General features: G+C 28.8%; 1 protein-coding gene and 4 long non-coding RNA genes across 7 annotated transcripts; 3 read left to right on the top strand and 2 right to left on the bottom strand.

Moving 5' to 3' along the window:
• Window positions 1–4: 4 nt before the first annotated feature.
• Window positions 5–1739, bottom strand: LOC115874770 (transmembrane protein 179). Its single transcript, XM_030890040.1, has 5 exons — window positions 1451–1739; window positions 1110–1253; window positions 869–1030; window positions 548–780; window positions 5–333 (listed from the first exon to the last, which is right to left on the bottom strand). Exons 1-5 carry the CDS (start codon window positions 1558–1560, stop codon window positions 278–280), a joined length of 705 nt encoding a protein of 234 aa, XP_030745900.1. The 5' UTR covers window positions 1561–1739; the 3' UTR covers window positions 5–277.
• A 1513-nt stretch (window positions 1740–3252) lies between these two features.
• On the bottom strand, window positions 3253–4438 carry LOC115874767. 2 transcript variants are annotated; one of them, XR_004048898.1, is made up of 4 exons: window positions 4357–4438; window positions 3837–4093; window positions 3681–3782; window positions 3253–3584 (listed from the first exon to the last, which is right to left on the bottom strand). It is a non-coding gene; the product is annotated as an uncharacterized LOC115874767 (long non-coding RNA). The 2 variants fall into 2 exon arrangements; XR_004048899.1 differs by having other exon boundaries at window positions 3349–3584; window positions 3647–3782.
• A 198-nt stretch (window positions 4439–4636) lies between these two features.
• Window positions 4637–5880, top strand: LOC115874762. Of its 2 annotated transcripts, none has more exons than XR_004048890.1 (5): window positions 4637–4946; window positions 5006–5108; window positions 5164–5328; window positions 5403–5473; window positions 5683–5880. It is a non-coding gene; the product is annotated as an uncharacterized LOC115874762 (long non-coding RNA). The 2 variants fall into 2 exon arrangements; XR_004048889.1 differs by having other exon boundaries at window positions 4656–4946; window positions 5403–5469.
• Window positions 5881–5989: 109 nt separating this feature from the next.
• Window positions 5990–6433, top strand: LOC115874764. The gene is made up of 2 exons (XR_004048894.1): window positions 5990–6209; window positions 6273–6433. It is a non-coding gene; the product is annotated as an uncharacterized LOC115874764 (long non-coding RNA).
• A 2350-nt stretch (window positions 6434–8783) lies between these two features.
• On the top strand, window positions 8784–9936 carry LOC115874768. The gene is made up of 3 exons (XR_004048900.1): window positions 8784–9663; window positions 9722–9825; window positions 9883–9936. It is a non-coding gene; the product is annotated as an uncharacterized LOC115874768 (long non-coding RNA).
• Window positions 9937–18430: the final 8494 nt, after the last annotated feature.

Here is an 18430-nt window from a genome sequence, read left to right as displayed (position 1 = left end):
TTTGTTTATACCCTATACTTTGAAAATATATTGTCACTACATTCTAATATCACAATAAAATACGATAAAATATCAAGTTTTAAGACTATATAAAAGAATGAAATGTTTAAAATTGAAGCATTTCTTTTTACAATTATTTTCCTTTTATATCTACATATTAAGTAGATAATTACTATTAAATATTAACAAAACGATATATAGTATGATGAATAAACAAGGATATATGTATAATAGCATATATGATAACATAAGGATAATGTAATATGGTTCGAGTTAATCACTCCGCAGTTGCTGTAGACTGGGTATTGGTAGATTCTCTACCCAAAGAACTACCTGGAAACAAGGAATAAAATCACATAAAAATACTCACAAAAGACTGCAGTAATACACAATACTTATAAATATATATATTGTATGATCAAAAAGTTGGCTAGGATATGAGAATCAATGAAATTTAACATATAATTTTAAATACAAAATGACAGAAGTCTTCATTTCCAATCCATATCTTAAGCCATTTTTTCAATTGTGTGGTATTTAGACTTACTTGGAGAATCAGCATTTTCATTTATCAATCTTTGTCTTTCACGAAACATAGAAACCCTTATATTTTCTAGTTGGTGATACCGCAAAAGCTTTAACAGGGCACAGACAGATAAGCCTACCCATGTGGCAAATGAGCCCCATATCCCGAACTGAGCTGTGCCCAATTCAATATAAAAATTTTTGGTATTTATTTTGTCCTTGTGGTCTATATCTTGACCTGCTGCCATTTCACATCTATAATTTTTGTAAAAATATACATTAGTATTAGAATGAAAAAATCTATGTTAGTATTTTTGAAGAATGAAAAAATCTTTCAACTCACGATGGGAATCTTTCAGTCATATTTTGACACCATGCCATAAAACCAAATGTAATCATACAAGCAGCTATAATAGTAAACGCGCTCATGAATATTCCAGAAAGGACATCAATAAAAGCTGACAGAAAACTACTGTCTGTACCCTTGTATAAGAAAACAGATAATCTAAAAAAATAATTTTAATCCTTTATTTTCCATTAAGTGTTGATATCTCAGATTGGTCTGAGTTTGGTACTTTGATTACCTATAAATTTGAATGATTGCTACAAGACATAACATAACTCCTACAAAAATAGTATAATTACAATATCCCTGAGATGCCCAATTTACCGCTAACTGTCCATCAGTTTCTTGCCAAGTACCAGTTGAAAATAGTAAGCAATGACCCCTGAAAAATGTATTAATTTATATCATGTTTTATTTAAGATGTTAATCTCCCATGATATTTTCTAATAATAAATAATTCAAAAAAAGTACCAAAGTATTTTTTTTATAGAAAATGTCTAAATTTATTTAGCTTTTAATAATTACACTTATATATACTACCTATAATCCATTGGTACTTATACATTATAATGTACTTACTTAAAATCATCTTGTTGCAAACTCATAGGAACAACTATGCATAATGACAATATAAAAGCAATAATATAACCAGCAATTTGACTTAACAATAAGATATTTGTTAATGCCATTTTAGAAATGATTTCAATACATTTAACTTTTATCAACTTGTAAGCTATTTAAAGTTTAAAGTAAAGCTGAAGAAACCATAAATACCGAAGAAAACACCACAAAATACTATGACCAAGACTATGACCAAGACCTGATCAAAACTTTGACAAATTGACAAAAGAAAATAGAACCACAGAACATAAACTTAAAATAAAACGTACTTTGTCATTTGTCATATCTTGAATCCAAGCCATAGACAACTTTATCCAAGCCAGATCCAAGTTTTGATCATAGATAAAGAAGTAATTATCTTGGACTACGTCTTGGACCGGACGAACTCCTTGGGACGGACCAAGGACGGACTATCAACACCATCTAGAAACCCGTGTAGAAACTCTGTTGGGTATACGTTTTGTGTACGTGTTTTGTGGGTATACCAGTATACCCTCTGTTGTGCATAGTTGTTCCGTAGCAAGTAGCAACTCCAATCGAGGATATACTCTGTGATCTTTTCCGTTAGTATATTCTGTGGATCCGGTGGCTGACCTTGAAACCTATATTTGCTGCATTTGATCATCGATACTACGCAAGCGCACATCATCGATGTTGCCAAATTGCAGTTTATTTTCGAATTATTTGCAGTTGAAAATTTTTTTTCGAGTGTTAATCAATAATAATAGAAATTCTATAATTAATTTTATAATTTCAGATTCATCTTGATATCCAAAATTAAGGTAAGAAGGATAATGAAGATTGTGAAATGAAAGTATTATGAATATATAAAATTGTAATAATAAATAACATTTATTTATATATTTACATTAGAATTAAAAATTATCATGCACGGATTTTTTCTTAATGGTTTTAAACTTATTAGAATTATTTTATTTCTTTCAAGTTATTTAATTTCTAGTTATTTACAGGCAACAATAGTTTTGATTATATGTATTGATGTTTTGAAATACTACCATGACGAGTCTTATAGAACAATACACATCAATGGGAGATAGAAGTAACATCTTACTTATAATGTTACTAATATAATATACTTTGATTATAATGTTTGTATCATAATTTCTTAAAAATATCAAGTTAGTGGATTAATAGCAATTTTAGACATATATTTTATCGAAGAGTGTGTTGATAAGACTAAAATAAGCTTTGTGTTTTATCTTTTTCTCTTTAGAAGGGAGACGGTTTGTGTCGTAGAATACATTACAATATTTAATATCGTATACTTTGATATTCTTTTCTTAATTTACTGTAATTTCTTGTTTCCTATAATGCCAAATCTTGACAATATGGTGAAGGTTGAGTTTTGATCTTATTAGTTTTATACCTGTGTAACAGGATACATTAAAATACGCAACCAACCGTCCAATCGGATGAAAGAGGTACGTACCCTATCGTTGGGTATTGTGCAATCACGTGATGCTCATGTCGTATGACGGTTAAATCTTTGGTTAGAATTTTTGTTGTTGTTTTTACTTGTTTTTACAGTTTTACTCTTATTTTTCTATTTACATCAGATTTATATTTTTGTAATTGCCTATCAGACAATACGTATTTAGAAAAATAATAAGAATTAGGATCGTGTTTTTTTTTAAATCCTGGATATTAATTGGAACCCTTGATAACATTACTGCTTTTGATATAAAAAAGTGCACATTTTGATTATTTACTTGGGCTAGGATATTAAAATATCGGTTGGATTGTACCGACATAAATAGATGTAGGTATGATTATTTATATATATGTATGTATTTATAAAGCTTACTATCTGTTTTGCATTTTCAGTTTTTGATCAGACATTTTATTTTATTTGTGAAATGCCCACAAAAAAGCTTCCAATGATTCAACATCAGTGTGTTTGCTGCATAATCATTCCTGCTGTGGATCATTCCTGCTGAATTTTTAGATCATTTGAAGACTACACAGAAAAAACCAGATAATATGTTACATTTTCATAGAAATTGATAGCGAGACAATTTTATAGGCAAGTATGTCCAACATGAGTTTCAAATATATCGGGCCCTAATCGTTCCTGAAAATAATATTTTTTTACATTGTTATACCATATTCTAAACTATTTAATATTTCAGTCACTTAAAAAGTTAATTTGTATTGAATAATTGTCTACCATTAAAGAAAATTTGGACTAGTATTTTTAATGGGCATATTCTGTGTATGGATATAGGGTACTTCCTCCAGATTTTGGGTTCAACCAATTTATTCTTAAAACCTGAAACATCTACGTATAAAAAATAGACAGGTTACTAATTATAATAAAATTTACCCTTAGAATTATACTTCTTTAACAAATAATTTCCATTGGTATACTTTTCCATGACAAGTAATCAACTTCCTAACATTTTTTAATTGATGTAATACTTCCTCATGATGCGAAAAGAAAATCTTTTCTTTAGCACACAAAGGACAAACGATATGTTGGCTTACTTTCAGATTAGTTACTTTTCCATAGATATCCTCATGTCAATTCAAAGACGATGAACATGAAAATGATTATCAAATGAAACATCACAAACTAAAAACCTAATAAACAAGTTTATATAGGATTCCCAACTTGAGCATCGGTGATTCCGGGACAATTATTTTTAAGTTTTTAAATAATTGAAACAAAACATTAAATATTAGAAATTAAAATATATTATATGTAAATGTGATTTTTTTGGTCCCGGCCAAGGCAAAATTTTCGCCGGGACAGACTTTCTGATTCCTGGTTAATCCCGGTCAAACCGGGACGGTTGGGAACCCTAAGTTTATATCGAATATAGAAATAAATTTAGTGTTCTTACCTATTGTCGTCCAAATCCACGTTAATAGATAATTAATTTTTTAGATTTTTATCTTTTATTTTTAAATATTATTAAATTAAACGAACTAAAAAGTCAAAAATATTAAACAATTAATTCTCTTGTCAATTGTCAATTTTCTCCAGGCACCGAACATTATCGATAACGCACGATCTACGACGATTACTCCTTTGATCTGATTGGACGAGGTGGCGGTATTCGAGGTGGCGGTATTCGTCCTACGGGGTATTTGTCCTACCAACCGAACGTCACTTCGGGCATGTTCGGTAGTCCTAAAAATTCCTGTTTCAGGAATTTTGTCCTGGCTAACGTACTAAATCTGTCAACGTCGCATACTTTTCAATCTTGTTTTGTTTTGGAATTTGACAAGATTAACCTCAGAAAAAGTTTAAAATTATAATTTTTATGAACATTGACGAATAATGTTATGAATAATGTAATAGAACCTGATATAAAATAATCCGGAAATATTTACAAATAAAGCATAAACAAAATGAAAGTGATAGCAACACGATTACCTTTGATAATGTGTTTTTTATATAAGAATACGTCTACATGGGTTGAAATCTCAGGTGTGTATCTAGATAATATGTATTCAAACAAAAGCTGTAAAACGATTAACAATTTTTAGAAAATATTAAGCTATCCACAAATTCCTGAAAATAAATTAGCCGTGATTTGCGGAAAAAATGTTCTTAATTATTTTTCCCACATGATGTCCTTTCAGGTTCCAGGTATGTGATATTGTTTTAATTGCAAGATCGTAGCTTACAAAAATTCATTCTTCAGGAAACAGCACGGGCATGTATTAGGCATAATAAGTAATTATAAAAATATGAGCAAAAATGAGATGGTTTAAAAGAGTGAAAATTTTAAGGTTAAGAAATCTGAAACTCAAAGGAAAACTGATTAAAAACTGATAAATAAGTACCGTTAAACTGGAAAAGCAAACTAGTAAGTATTTTATTATGAATCTATTCACTATAACATTGTGGTATTTTACGAAATGTATTTCTTTTGAATTACAGCTATACGCATAATACAAAAGACAATTTATCATCTTTAAAACCATAAGGCATATGATATATGAGATAGGTAGGTATGTACCATGTGGTAGGTACAATATGATCGAAAAAAAAACGGCGTCAGTGATGGCTATGAAATGAAGATCGGTGTCTTTTATATGTAAAATTATATAGGGAATGTCAAGGATCGTCATTTCCAAGCCAACTGGACGCCGTTTTTTCGATTATATGAGACATAAGTGTCAGCCTTCCTAGACCACAGACCTTTATATTATACTTCTAGCACAAGGACATATCGGCAAGCCTTAGGTTGGTGTTTACGCGTGTAGGTGTGAATCGCTATGGTGATCTGGTCGGAGATAGAAAAATATAAAATATTTATTACATAACCACACTTAATCTGATGATTTCCTATGCATTCAATACCAAGTTCAATACATCTGATTGTAATAAGCATATTGGCCATACTCTTCATATACATGAAAATCGTATCAATCGTGTATCACATAGCACATTTAAGAGGACTGATCCTATAAAGGCATTTATTTTTGTTTTCTATTTATAACCTCGTTAACTCATTTATTTTGTAGATTTATTGAATATTAAGCTCTAGGATAAAAAAACCTGCTTAGACAGAACATGGGTATTTTCGAATACTTTATTTAGAAGATCTTGTCAGGACAATGATATAAGATTACAGAAAAATATCTGACGTAGGACAAATGTATAAAGTCTTCAGGATACCCTTCGGGAACAATTTAGAATGATGCAGCGTAAACTACAGTAAAGTCTGAACATTAAAGCATAAAGGTAAATAAATTATCCATACATGTGTGCAGCAAAGTCGTAATATAATAAATTTATTGTTTTCAGAAACAAAATCCACAACTTATTCTGCCAAATACAAATAGTACACATCTTATTTTACTAAGCGTGTTGACCGTACTCTTCATACACACAAAAATCGGCACCCAAGGCCTGAAATGCCAACTCTAGTATACCTATTCTATGTAATAAATATTTTTTTAAGTATATTTATTTGTATTATTATCTTTCTAGATTAAAATATTTTTAATCAGTCTGAGAATCAATATGAATTTATTTTTAAAAAAGAACGAGTATACCTAAAAGCAAAAATGATTTAAGTTAGTATGTCAAAATAATAAGTTAAGGTATTTTTAGAAAACCTGTATTTTAAATTGCAAAAGCTGATAGAATTTCAAATATTTTTCAAACTAAAAAAATGTATCGATCTGAATTAATTTTTCAAATATAACCAGAAAAAAATATCTATCTTAAAGTTGCAGCTGTGGTTGCAATACTCTGTATTGCTAAAAAACATTTTATTTATTAAAATTACAAAATTACGGTATAAAGTTATAAAAAAGTACTTTATAAAAAAAGATCTCCAAATTGTCAAGAAAATAATAAAAAGGGAAAATTCTGAAATTTACAGAAATTTCTTTTTCACTTTATTCCAATTATGTTAATGAGAGTGAAAGTAAAGACTATGGAGAGCTTATTCGTAGTAAAGTAACTAGTTAATTAGTTATTCTGTGTATAGCAAAGACTACCTGTAACGACCCCTAAAAGTAGTTAATAATAATTTAACATTAATAATTAGGTATTTCTTGCCTGAGTGCCTTGAGACAAAACCGGTAAAATAATAAGAACAAAATATGTGAGCAAAGGAATTCATAAAAACCGTAATATGTAAAGTTGATTAAAACAAATTACATATAAATATATATAAATACTGTAAAATCAAAAAAAAAACAGCTGGAAGAGCAGCAATTTTTTTTCAATTGTATAGTACTGTATGATCGAAAAAAAACGGCGTCCAGTTAGCTTGTTAATGATTATCGATGACATTCCCCATATAATTTTAAATATAAAATGACAGCAATCATTATTTCATAGCCGACCACTGTGACCATTGTGTATTATTCTTATTACTAATACTGCACCCAATCACTTTTTTGACAATAATCTATAAAAAATAAAAAGGTAAACAATTTTTCATATTATAAAATAATTTATTTCATTACAGGCCATAGGCACAAACCGTCATTTTTACTCCGAATAGGACATGCTATTTTTTTCAAACGTCACAAATATTTTTTTAAACAATTTCAAACTTTGCAAATAATAAAAACAACAAGATTTAAAAAGTAATACCTTGTAACTAATTACACCGTATGATCGAATAAAAACGGCGTCAGCGATGGCTATGAAATGACAATCGATGACATTTCCATATAAATTTACATATAAAATGACAGCGATCTTCATTTCATAGCCATCTTTGAGGCCGTTTTTTATTCGATCATACGGTACTTATATCGAGAAACTATGGTTACACTCGTTGAATTTGACACTTTATATCAGTTTAATAATATATTTTCGTACTTTTGTGCTTATGCGTAAAAAGTGCTTTTATTTTATGCCTAGGCATTAAAATTACTTTTATTTTATCAATCACGTCGCCAAAATTAATACTTTTGTTGCGTTTGAAAAAAAATCATTTATTTGTAAGTTTTATAACATATCTAATTAAATTGGGCCGAAAGGAATCAGTTCTGAACACACATCCGTGGTTCTGAATCATTCTTAATTTATTTTTAAAAAAGAACATAAATACCTAAAAACAAATATAATTAAAGTTAGTAGATATGTCAAAATAATAAGTAAATTAGATATTTTTAGAAAACCTGTATATTTATTTAATTGGAAAAACTGATGAAATTTCATATATCTTTCAAATTAGAAATTGTATCCTAATTAATTTTTACTCTATTGCTAAAAAAACGAATATTACAAAAATTAAGTTATATTTAGTTATATAAAAGTTCACCATATTGTCAAGAAAACAATTTATTGCTTTTAAATTAAAAAATTATGTGCAAGTTAGGTTAAACTACAAGTTAAACAATATAGATAATCAAAATTTTTTGATAAAATTTGCTTTTTATGATGTCAGATCATTTCTATGAAAAATACACTAGATAGAATATATTAGATTTTTATTAAAGACGCTGATGGATAACTAAAACATTGACTAATAAACCTTGTCCATTTTAATATAAGAGGTCACGACATATTCCCCTTGGAATCTTTGTGAAGGTGTAAGGGGTGTATAGTGTGTAATAAATTAATCCTTGTTTTATAATAAAAACCATAAAACATTTATTTGTGAGTAAAATAATGCAATGTTGGTTGTATATAAAATGCCTGCCCCTCGCCTGTCCTAGGCAACCAAAAAATACATATAAAAAATCTTGTAACTTTAGATGAACTTTAGTAATTATGTCAGTAAACTCTTTAATTGGGCCTCTAGTCTATTATATTTAATGTACAAATATATTATTAAATTTTTAATCATAGATTAAATATTTTAATCTAAGCATTAAGTAATAAAACTATTTGTGCCCATTTATCATAAGAGGTCACGAAATATACTCTTGGTAGTACACAAAACAGTGTAAGGGGTGTAAATAAAATGTATAATCATTGATTTTTTATAATAAAAACTATAAAACATTTATTTCTTATTTGTGAGAATAAAAAAACAAAACAATGCATAATATAAACTATTTTAGAATTAGGCATAGGCAACCAAATACACAAGAAAAATAATTTAGATAAAACCTTGTAATTATTTATTAAATATGTCAATAAAGTCTTAATTAAGTCTCTAGTCTATTTTTATTTTATATTTACATAATATAAATACCTTACACTCTTTTTCCGATACAGAAAATTTTGTTAATTGCTTCTTGAAAATGCGACAACCTGACAACGCTGTTTTTAACGTTCGGGACGCGTTCGGGTGAACGACTCTACCCGAACAACTGGTAGGACAGATGCTCATTAGGACAGATGTGGTTCTCCCCATGAGGTGGCGGTATTCGTCCTACGGGGTATTTGTCCTACCAACCGAACGTCACTTCGGGCATGTTCGGTAGTCCTAAAAATTCCTGTTTCAGGAATTTTGTCCTGGCTAACGTACTAAATCTGTCAACGTCGCATACTTTTCAATCTTGTTTTGTTTTGGAATTTGACAAGATTAACCTCAGAAAAGTTTAAAATTATAATTTTTATGAACATTGACGAATAATGTTATGAATAATGTAATAGAACCTGATATAAAATAATCCGGAAATATTTACAAATAAAGCATAAACAAAATGAAAGTGATAGCAACACGATTACCTTTGATAATGTTTTTTATATAAGAATACGTCTACATGGGTTGAAATCTCAGGTGTGTATCTAGATAATATGTATTCAAACAAAAGCTGTAAAACGATTTAACAATTTAGAAAATATTAAGCTATCCACAAATTCCTGAAAATAAATTAGCCGGTGATTTGCGGAAAAAATGTTCTTAATTATTTTCCCCACATGATGTCCTTTCAGGTTCCAGGTATGTGATATTGTTTTAATTGCAAGATCGTAAGCTTACACAAAATTCATTCTTCAGGAAACAGCACGGGCATGTATTAGGCATAATAAGTAATTATAAAGAAATATGAGCAAAATGAGATGGTTTAAAAGAGTGAGAAAATTTTAAGGTTAAGAAATCTGAACTCAAAGAGAAAACTGATTAAAACTGATAAAATAGAAGTTTACCGTTAAACTGGAAGAAACAAACTATGAGAACTATTTTATTATGAGATCTATTCACTATGCCATGTGGTATTTTACATTGCATGTATTTCTTTTGAATTACATCTATCGCAATTAATACAATAGATCATATAAACCATCTTTAAATGCATAAGGTATAGATATGAGATAGGTAGGTATGAAGACCATGTCGGTTCTTAGGTACAATATATATAGAAAAACGGACCGTCAGTCCGATCAACCGGATCGCCGAAGGTCGATTGATAGTGTCTTTTCATATGTAAAATTATATAGAGTGAGGATGCTCGTCTAAGTAAGATAACTGGTGACGATTTTCGGGATTATCCGGTGAGACAGTGATGTCAGGAGTCCTAGACCAATACCTTTATATTCTTCTAGCACAAAGGACATATCGAAGCAAGCCTTAGGTTGGTGTTTGCAGTGTAAGAGTGTGAATGTATGGTGATCTGGTCGGAGATAGAAAAATATAAAATATTTATTACATAACCACACACTTAATCTGATGATTTCCTATATGCATTTAATACAAGTTCAATACATCTGATTGTAATAAGCATATTGGCCATACTCTTCATATACCATGAAAATCGTATCACCTGCGTGTATCACATTAGCACATTTAGACTGATCACTAAGGCATTTATTTTTTCATTTATTCGACTAACCTGTTAACTCATTTATTTTGTAGATTTATTGAATAATAAGCTCCTAGATAAAACTACCTGAGATAGAACATCACTATTTTCGAGATACTTTATTAGAAGTCTTGTCAGGACAATGATTAAGATCGTAGACGTGATATCGATGTAAGAATGTATAAGTCTTCGTGATATCGAAACAATAGCGAACATTTAAAGCATAAACGTACAGTAATCTGATGATTTAGCATAAATTTAAACCAAGTATCAGATACATGTCCACGGTCTTGCCAAATCGTAGTATAATATCTTTATTCAGCGCAGCCGAAACATTCATTTCATACACAACATTTAATTCAGCAACGCCAATCCCAGTACACAGATTATTTTATAAATATTTTTACCGTATTTTTATACACATTAATCTTCTCTATTTAAAGGAATTTGTGAATGCCAAGCTCTAGGATATACCTACCTTAGAATGTAATAAATATTTTTTTTTTAAGTATATTTATTTGTATTATTATCTTTCTAGATTAAAATATTTTAATCAGTCTGAGAATCAATATGAATTTATTTTTTAAGTAACGAGTAGATACCTAAAAAGCAAAAATGATTTAAGTTGCAATGTCATAATAAGTTAAGGTATTTTTGTATTTTAAATTGCATAAGTTTAGGAATTTCAAATATTTTCAAACTAAAAACGTATCGATCTGAATTAATTTCAAAGTAACCAGAAAAATTATGAAAAATAGCCTGAGTCTGCAGCTGTAATTAGCAATCCTCTGTGTTAAAAACATCTTTATTTATTAAAATATGTTAAAATTACGGTATAAGTTAAAAAAGTACTTTCATAAAAGATCTCCAAATTGTCAAGAAAATAATACAGGAAAATTCGAGAATTTACACAGTTCTTTTCACTTTGCTCTTCAACACACAAAGCATCGAGAAAGTGAAAGACCATGGAAGCTTATTCGTAGGCAAGTGCCACCTAGTTAGTGGTTATGCGTATATAGCAAAGACTAGCCTGTACCGACTTTAAAGTAGTTAATAATAATCTAACATTAATAATGTAGGTATTTCTTGCCTGAGAATCAATATGAATTTATTTTTAAAGAACGAGAAAAACCGGTAAAATAATAAGAACAAATATGTGAGCAAAGAGATTATAAAACCGTAATATGTAAAGTTGATTAAAACAAATTACATATAAATAGCATACTGTAATAAGTGTAAAAACAGTTGGAGAAGGTATTTTTTTTCAATTGTATAGTAAAGTATGATCGAAAACGGCGTCCAGTTGCTTGTTAATGACACGATCGATGACATTTCATAATTTTAAATACAAATGACAGCAATAAGTATTTCATAGTCGACCACTTGACCATTGTATTATTTTATTGCTAATACTCTGTACCCTCCAATTTTTGACATAATCTATAATAAAATCAACAATTTCATATTACAAAATAAATTTATTACAGGTCATAGAGGCACAAACCGTCATTTTTTACTCGAATAGGACATGCCATTTTTCCAACGTCACAAATATTTTTTAACAATTTCAAACTTTGCAAAATATATACAAGATTTAAAGTAATACCTTGTAACTAATTACCGTATGATCGAATCGACGGCGTCAGCGATGGCTATGAATGACAATCGATGACATTTCTCCTTACAGTAATTCACATAGTAAAATGACAGCGATCTTCATTTTCATAGCCATCGCTGGAGGCCGTTTTCGCGATATACAGTAACTATCGAAATTACTCGTTGACTCTGACACTTTTAATCCAGTTTAATATATTTTTCGTACTTTTGTAAAATGCGTAAAAAAGTGCTTTTTTATGCCTAGGCATTGTAAATTACTTTTATTTTATCATCACGTCGCCGTTCTAATGCTTTTGTTGCCTGAGAAAAAAAAATCATTTATTTGTGTGTTTTATAACATATCTAACTAAATGTCGAAAGGAAAGTCAGTTCTGAACACATCTGTGGTGAATCATTCTTAATTTATTTTTGCAAAAATATGTAAATTTAAAAATCAAAAATTGTGTTGGTAGATATGTCAATAATAGTAAATTAAGATATTTTTTAGAAAACCTGTATATTTAATTGGAGGGCCCGATTATCATGTCATATATATTTCAAAATTAGAAATTGTACACCAATTAATTTTGTTTCACTTGGCAACGAACACATAAAAATGTAAGTTAGTAAAGGAGTTTAGTTATATTAAAGTTCACCATATTGTTCACTGAAAATATTGGCCTTTTAAATTGTGCATTATGTGCAAGTTAGTTAAATACATGTTAAACAATAATAATCAAAAATTTTTTTTTTTTGATAAAATTTGCTATTTATGATGTCAGCCATAAACTGTCACCTAAATCCATTTTACACTAGATGGGGAATACATTAGATTTTTATAGCAAAAGATAGCTGAAGGTAACTATTAAACATTGACTAATAAACTGTCCATTTATGTATAGGTCAAGATTTGTCCTTGGAATCTTTGTGAAGGTGTAAAGGTGTATAATGGGTAATTAATCTCTTGTTTTTATAATAAAGCTCATAAAACATTTATTTGTGAGTTAAATAAACGCTGCACTCGCCTGTTCCAAGCAACCAAAAAATACATTTTTAAAATGTTGTCTTAGATGAACTTTAGAGATACGTTAAACTTATTCTAGTCTATTCATATTTATCGTACAAATATATTATTAGTTCTTTAATCATAGATTAAATATTTAATCTAAGTATTGCGGACAAAACATTTGTGCCTGCATTTTATCATAAGAGAGGTCACCGAAATATACTCTTGGTAGTACAAAACAGTGTAGTCAGTGTAAATAAAATGTATAATCATTGATTTTTTTATAATATGACTATAAAACATTTATTTCTTATTTGTGAGAATAAAAAACAAAACAATGCATAATATAAACCATTTTAGAACTAGGTATAGGTAACCAAACACACATTGAAATAATTAGATAAACCTTGTAATTATTTTATTAGTCATAGTCAATAAAAAGAATTAAGTCTCTAGTCTATTTTTATTTTAATATTTACATCAATATAAATACCTGGATAAACTCTGTAATTATTTAGCAAAAAGGTCTTAATTGCTCTTTGAAAATTAAAGACAACCTGACAACGCTGATTTTAAGTTCGGAAATTCGAGGATATTTTTTGAAACCTGTATTTGGATAGGGACAGATGACAGATTGGGACAGATGGGAGAACCACATCTGTCCCAATGAGCATCTGTCCATATACCAGTTGTTCGGGTGGCGTCGTCCACCCGAACGCGTCCTCGAAACGTTAAAAACAGCGTTGTCAGGGTTGTCGCATTTTCAAGAAGCAATTAAATGTAAAATTTTCTGTATCGGAAAAGAGTGTAAGGTATTATATTATGTAAAAATATAAAATAAAAAATAGACTAGAGACTTAAAGAGTTCACTTTATTGACATATTTAATAAATAATTACAAGGTTTTATCTAAAATTATTTTTCTAGGTGTTTGGTTGCCTATACCAATTCTAAAATAGTTTATATTATGCATTGTTTTGTTTTTTATTTCTCACAAATAAGAAATAAATGTTTTATAGTTTATATATAAAAATCAAAGATTATACATTTTATTTACACCCTTTACACTGTTTTGTGTAACCAAGAGTATATGCTTTGTGAAGTCTTAAGTGACAAATGGGTATGATTATAGTTTTATTACTATAATGCTTAGATTAAAATATTTAATCTATGATTAAAATTTATGCAATATATTTGTACATTAAATATAATAGACTAGAGGGCCCACCTGCTAAGAGTTTACTGGACATAATTACCAAAGTTCATCTAAAGTTACAAGATTTTTTTATATGTATTTTTGGTTGCCTAAGGACAGGAGAGGGCAGTTCATTTAACTCACAAATAAATGTTTTATGGTTTTTATTATAAAAACAAGTATTAATTTTATTATACACCCTAATTAATATGTCAGTCAAAGACTCTAAGTGGGAATAATGTCGTGACCTCTTATAAATAAAATGGACAAGGCTATATTAGTCAATGATCTTTTATCACACCCATCAGCGTCTACTTTACTAAAAATCTAATGTATGCTTTAACTAGTGTATTTTTCATAAGAAATGATCTGACATCATAAAGCAAATTTTATCACAAAATCATTGTATATTGTTTAAAGTGTAGTTTAACCTAACTTGCACATAATTTTTTAATTTAAAAGCAATAATTTTTTTTTCTTGACAATATGGTGAACTTTAATATAACTAAACTCACTTTATAACTTAATTCTTTGTAATATCTGTTTTTAGCAATTTTAGAGTAAAAATTAATTAGGATACAAGATAAAATCTATGGAAAATATCATAAAATAGTCAGTCTTTCTAATTTGAAAGATATATGAAATTTCACTCAGTTTTTCCAGTTTAAATAAATATACAGGTTTTCTAAAAAATATCTAATTTACTTTTATTATTTTGACATATCTACTAACTTTAATTTTTTTGTTTTTAGGTATTTATGTTCTTTTTTAAAAATAAATTAAGAATGATTCAGAACCACGGATGTGTGTTCAGAACTGACTCTTTCAGCCCAATTTAATTAGATATGTTATAAAACTTACAAATAAATGATTTTTTTTCAAACGCAACAAAAGTATTAATTTTGGCGACGTGATTGATAAAATAAAAAGTAATTTTAATGCCTAGGCATAAAAAATAAAGCACTTTTACGCATAAGCACAAAAGTACGAAAATATATTATTAAACTGATATAAAGTGTCAAATTCAACGAGTAACCATGGTTCCTCGATATATAAGTACCGTATGATCGAATAAAAACGGACTCAGCATTGGCTATGAAATGAAGATCGCTGTCATTTTATATGTAAATTTATATGGGAAATGTCATCGATTGTCATTTCATAGCCATCGCTGACATACGATTTTTATTCGATCATATTGGGTATAGTTAGTTACAAGGTATTACTTTTAAATCTTGTTATATTATTTGCAAAGTTTGAAATTGTTTAAAAATATTTTGTGACGTTTGCAAAAAATAGCATGTCCTATTCGCAAGTAAAATGACGGTTTGTGTACTCATGGTCTGTAATGAAATAAATTATTTTATAATATGAAAAAAATTGTTTACCTTTTATTTTTTATGATTATTGTCAAAAAGTGATTGGTTGCAGTATTAGTAATAAGAATAATACACAATGGTCACAGTGGTCGGCTATGAAATAATGATTGCTGTCATTTTATATTTAAAATTATATGGGGAATGTCATCGATAATCATTAACAAGCTAACTGGACGCCATTTTTTCGGTCATACAGTACTATACAATTGAAAAAAAATTGCCGCTCTTCCAGCTGTTTGTTCTTGATTTTACAGTATTTATATATATTTATATGTAATTTGTTTTAATTAACTTTACACATTACGGTTTTTATGAATTCCTTTGCTCACATATTTTGTTCTTATTTGTTTACCGGTTTTGTCTCAAGGCACTCAGGCAAGAAATACCTAATTATTAATGTTAAATTATGTGCTTTACTTTTAGGGTCGTTACTGGTAGTCTTTGCTATACACTAGAATAACTTAATTAACTAGTTGCTATACTCACGAATAAGCTCTCCATAGTCTTTACTTTTCCTCTCATTAACATAATTGAATAAAGTGAAAAAGAAATTTCTGTAAATTCAGAATTTTCTCCTTTTATTATTTTTCTTTGACAACCTGAAGATCTTTTATAAAGTACTTTTTTATAACTTTATACCATAATTTTGTAATTTTAATAAATAAAATGTTTTTTAGCAATACAGAGTATTGCACCACAGCTGCTAACTTTAAGATAGATATTTTTTCTGGTTATATTTGGAAAATTAATTCAGATCGATACATTTTTTTTAGTTTGAAAAATATTTGAAATTCTATCAGCTTTGCAATTTAAAATACAGGTTTTCTAAAAAATACCTTTTAACTTATTATTTTGACATAACTAACTTAAATATTTTGCTTTTAGGTATACTCGTTCTTTTAAAAATAAATTCACATTTATTCTCAGACTGATTAAAAATATTTTAATCTAGAAAGACAATAATACAAATAAATATACTTAAAAAATATTTATTACATAGAATAGGTATGCTAGAGTTGGCATTTCGAGCCTATGAATGCCGCATTTTGTGTGTATGAAGAGTGTCTGATCAACACGCTTTTAGTAAAAATAAGATGTGTATTATTTGTATTTGGCAGAATAAGTTGTGGATTTTGTTTCTGAAACAATAAATTTATTATATTACGACTTTGCTGCACACGCATGTATGGATAATTTTATTTACCTTTATGCTTTAATGTTCAGACTTTACTGTAGTTTACTGCATCATTCTAAATTGTTCCCGAAGGGTATCCTGAAGACTTTATACATTTGTCCTACGACAGATATTTTTCTGTAATCTTATATCATTGTCCTGACAAGATCTTCTAAATAAAGTATTCGAAAATACCCATGTTCCTGTCTTAGCAGGTTTTTTTTATCCTAGAGCTTAATATTCAATAAATCTACAAAATAAAATGAGTTAACGAGGTTATAAATAGAAAACAAAAATAAATGCTGCTATAGGATCAGTCCTCTTAAATGTGCTATGTGATACACGCATTGATACGATTTTCATGTATATGAAGTATGGGATAATATGCTTATTACAATCAGATGTATTGAACTTGGTATTGGAAGTGGCTGTGGAAATCATCAGATTAAAGTGTGGTTATGTAAATAAATATTTATATTTTTCTATCTCCCACCAGTGATCACCATAGCGATTCAACACTCTCACATCGCGTAACACCAACCCAGGCTTTGGCCGATATGTCCTTGTGCTAGAAGGTATAATATAAAGGTCTGTGGTCTAGGAAGGCTGACACACTGGCTGTCTCATATAATCATAAAAACGGCGTCCAGTTGGCTTGGAAATGACGATCCTTGACATTCCCTATATAATTTTACATATAAAAGACACTGATCTTCATTTCATAGCCATCACTGACGCCGTTTTTTTTTCGATCATATTGTACCTACCACATGGTACATACCTACCTATCTCATATATCATATGCCTTATGGTTTTAAAGATGATAAATTGTCTCTTTTGTATTATGCTGTATAGCTGTAATTCAAAAGAAATACATTTCGTAAAATACCACAATGTTATAGTGAATAGATTCATAATAAAATACTTACTAGTTTGCTTTTCCAGTTTAACGGTACTTATTTATCAGTTTTTAATCAGTTTTCCTTTGAGTTTCAGATTTCTTAACCTTAAAATTTTCACTCTTTTAAACAAAGACATCTAAATAAAAGGAGACGAAACAATTTACATTTTACCGCGATCACGAACCGTGTTGCACAAAAATCGATGATGCCAATTTTAAGTGACCGGTGGTAGATTTCGGCTGATTACGGTTTGAGTTCTAAATGCTATTGTCATTACAAGGTCATTAGACTAAATATTTGTGTAGTTATATTATTTTAATTATAATATATTAATTATACTAGGATTATACCTTTGAAATTATTATTAGTTTTCTAATTAAATTATATTAAAATTACGATTAAAATATATTAGGGAAATTACTAAGACAATCCGGCATCGCTACGGATTAATTTTTACTACGAATTGTCGGAATCTGTAGAAATTACGCTGACATT

This window comes from Sitophilus oryzae, unplaced genomic scaffold, assembly GCF_002938485.1.
Source record: "Sitophilus oryzae breed Bouriz unplaced genomic scaffold, Soryzae_2.0 scaffold_1297_pilon_pilon, whole genome shotgun sequence".
NCBI classification, from domain to species: Eukaryota; Metazoa; Arthropoda; class Insecta; order Coleoptera; family Curculionidae; genus Sitophilus; species Sitophilus oryzae.
Note: the sequence above shows the minus strand (reverse complement) of the source record. Positions and strands in the feature narration are given on the sequence as shown.

Excerpts from the sequence above, each read along its gene's own strand:
- LOC115874770 (XM_030890040.1), bottom strand. The coding sequence starts at position 1,560 with ATGGCATTAACAAATATCTTATTGTTAAGTCAAATTGCTGGTTATATT. Across the intron at positions 1,254-1,450 it reads TTGCAACAAGATGATTTTAA|GGGTCATTGCTTACTATTTT; the intron begins GTAAGTACATTA and ends TACATTTTTCAG. Across the intron at positions 334-547 it reads TGAAAATGCTGATTCTCCAA|GTAGTTCTTTGGGTAGAGAA; the intron begins GTAAGTCTAAAT and ends CCTTGTTTCCAG.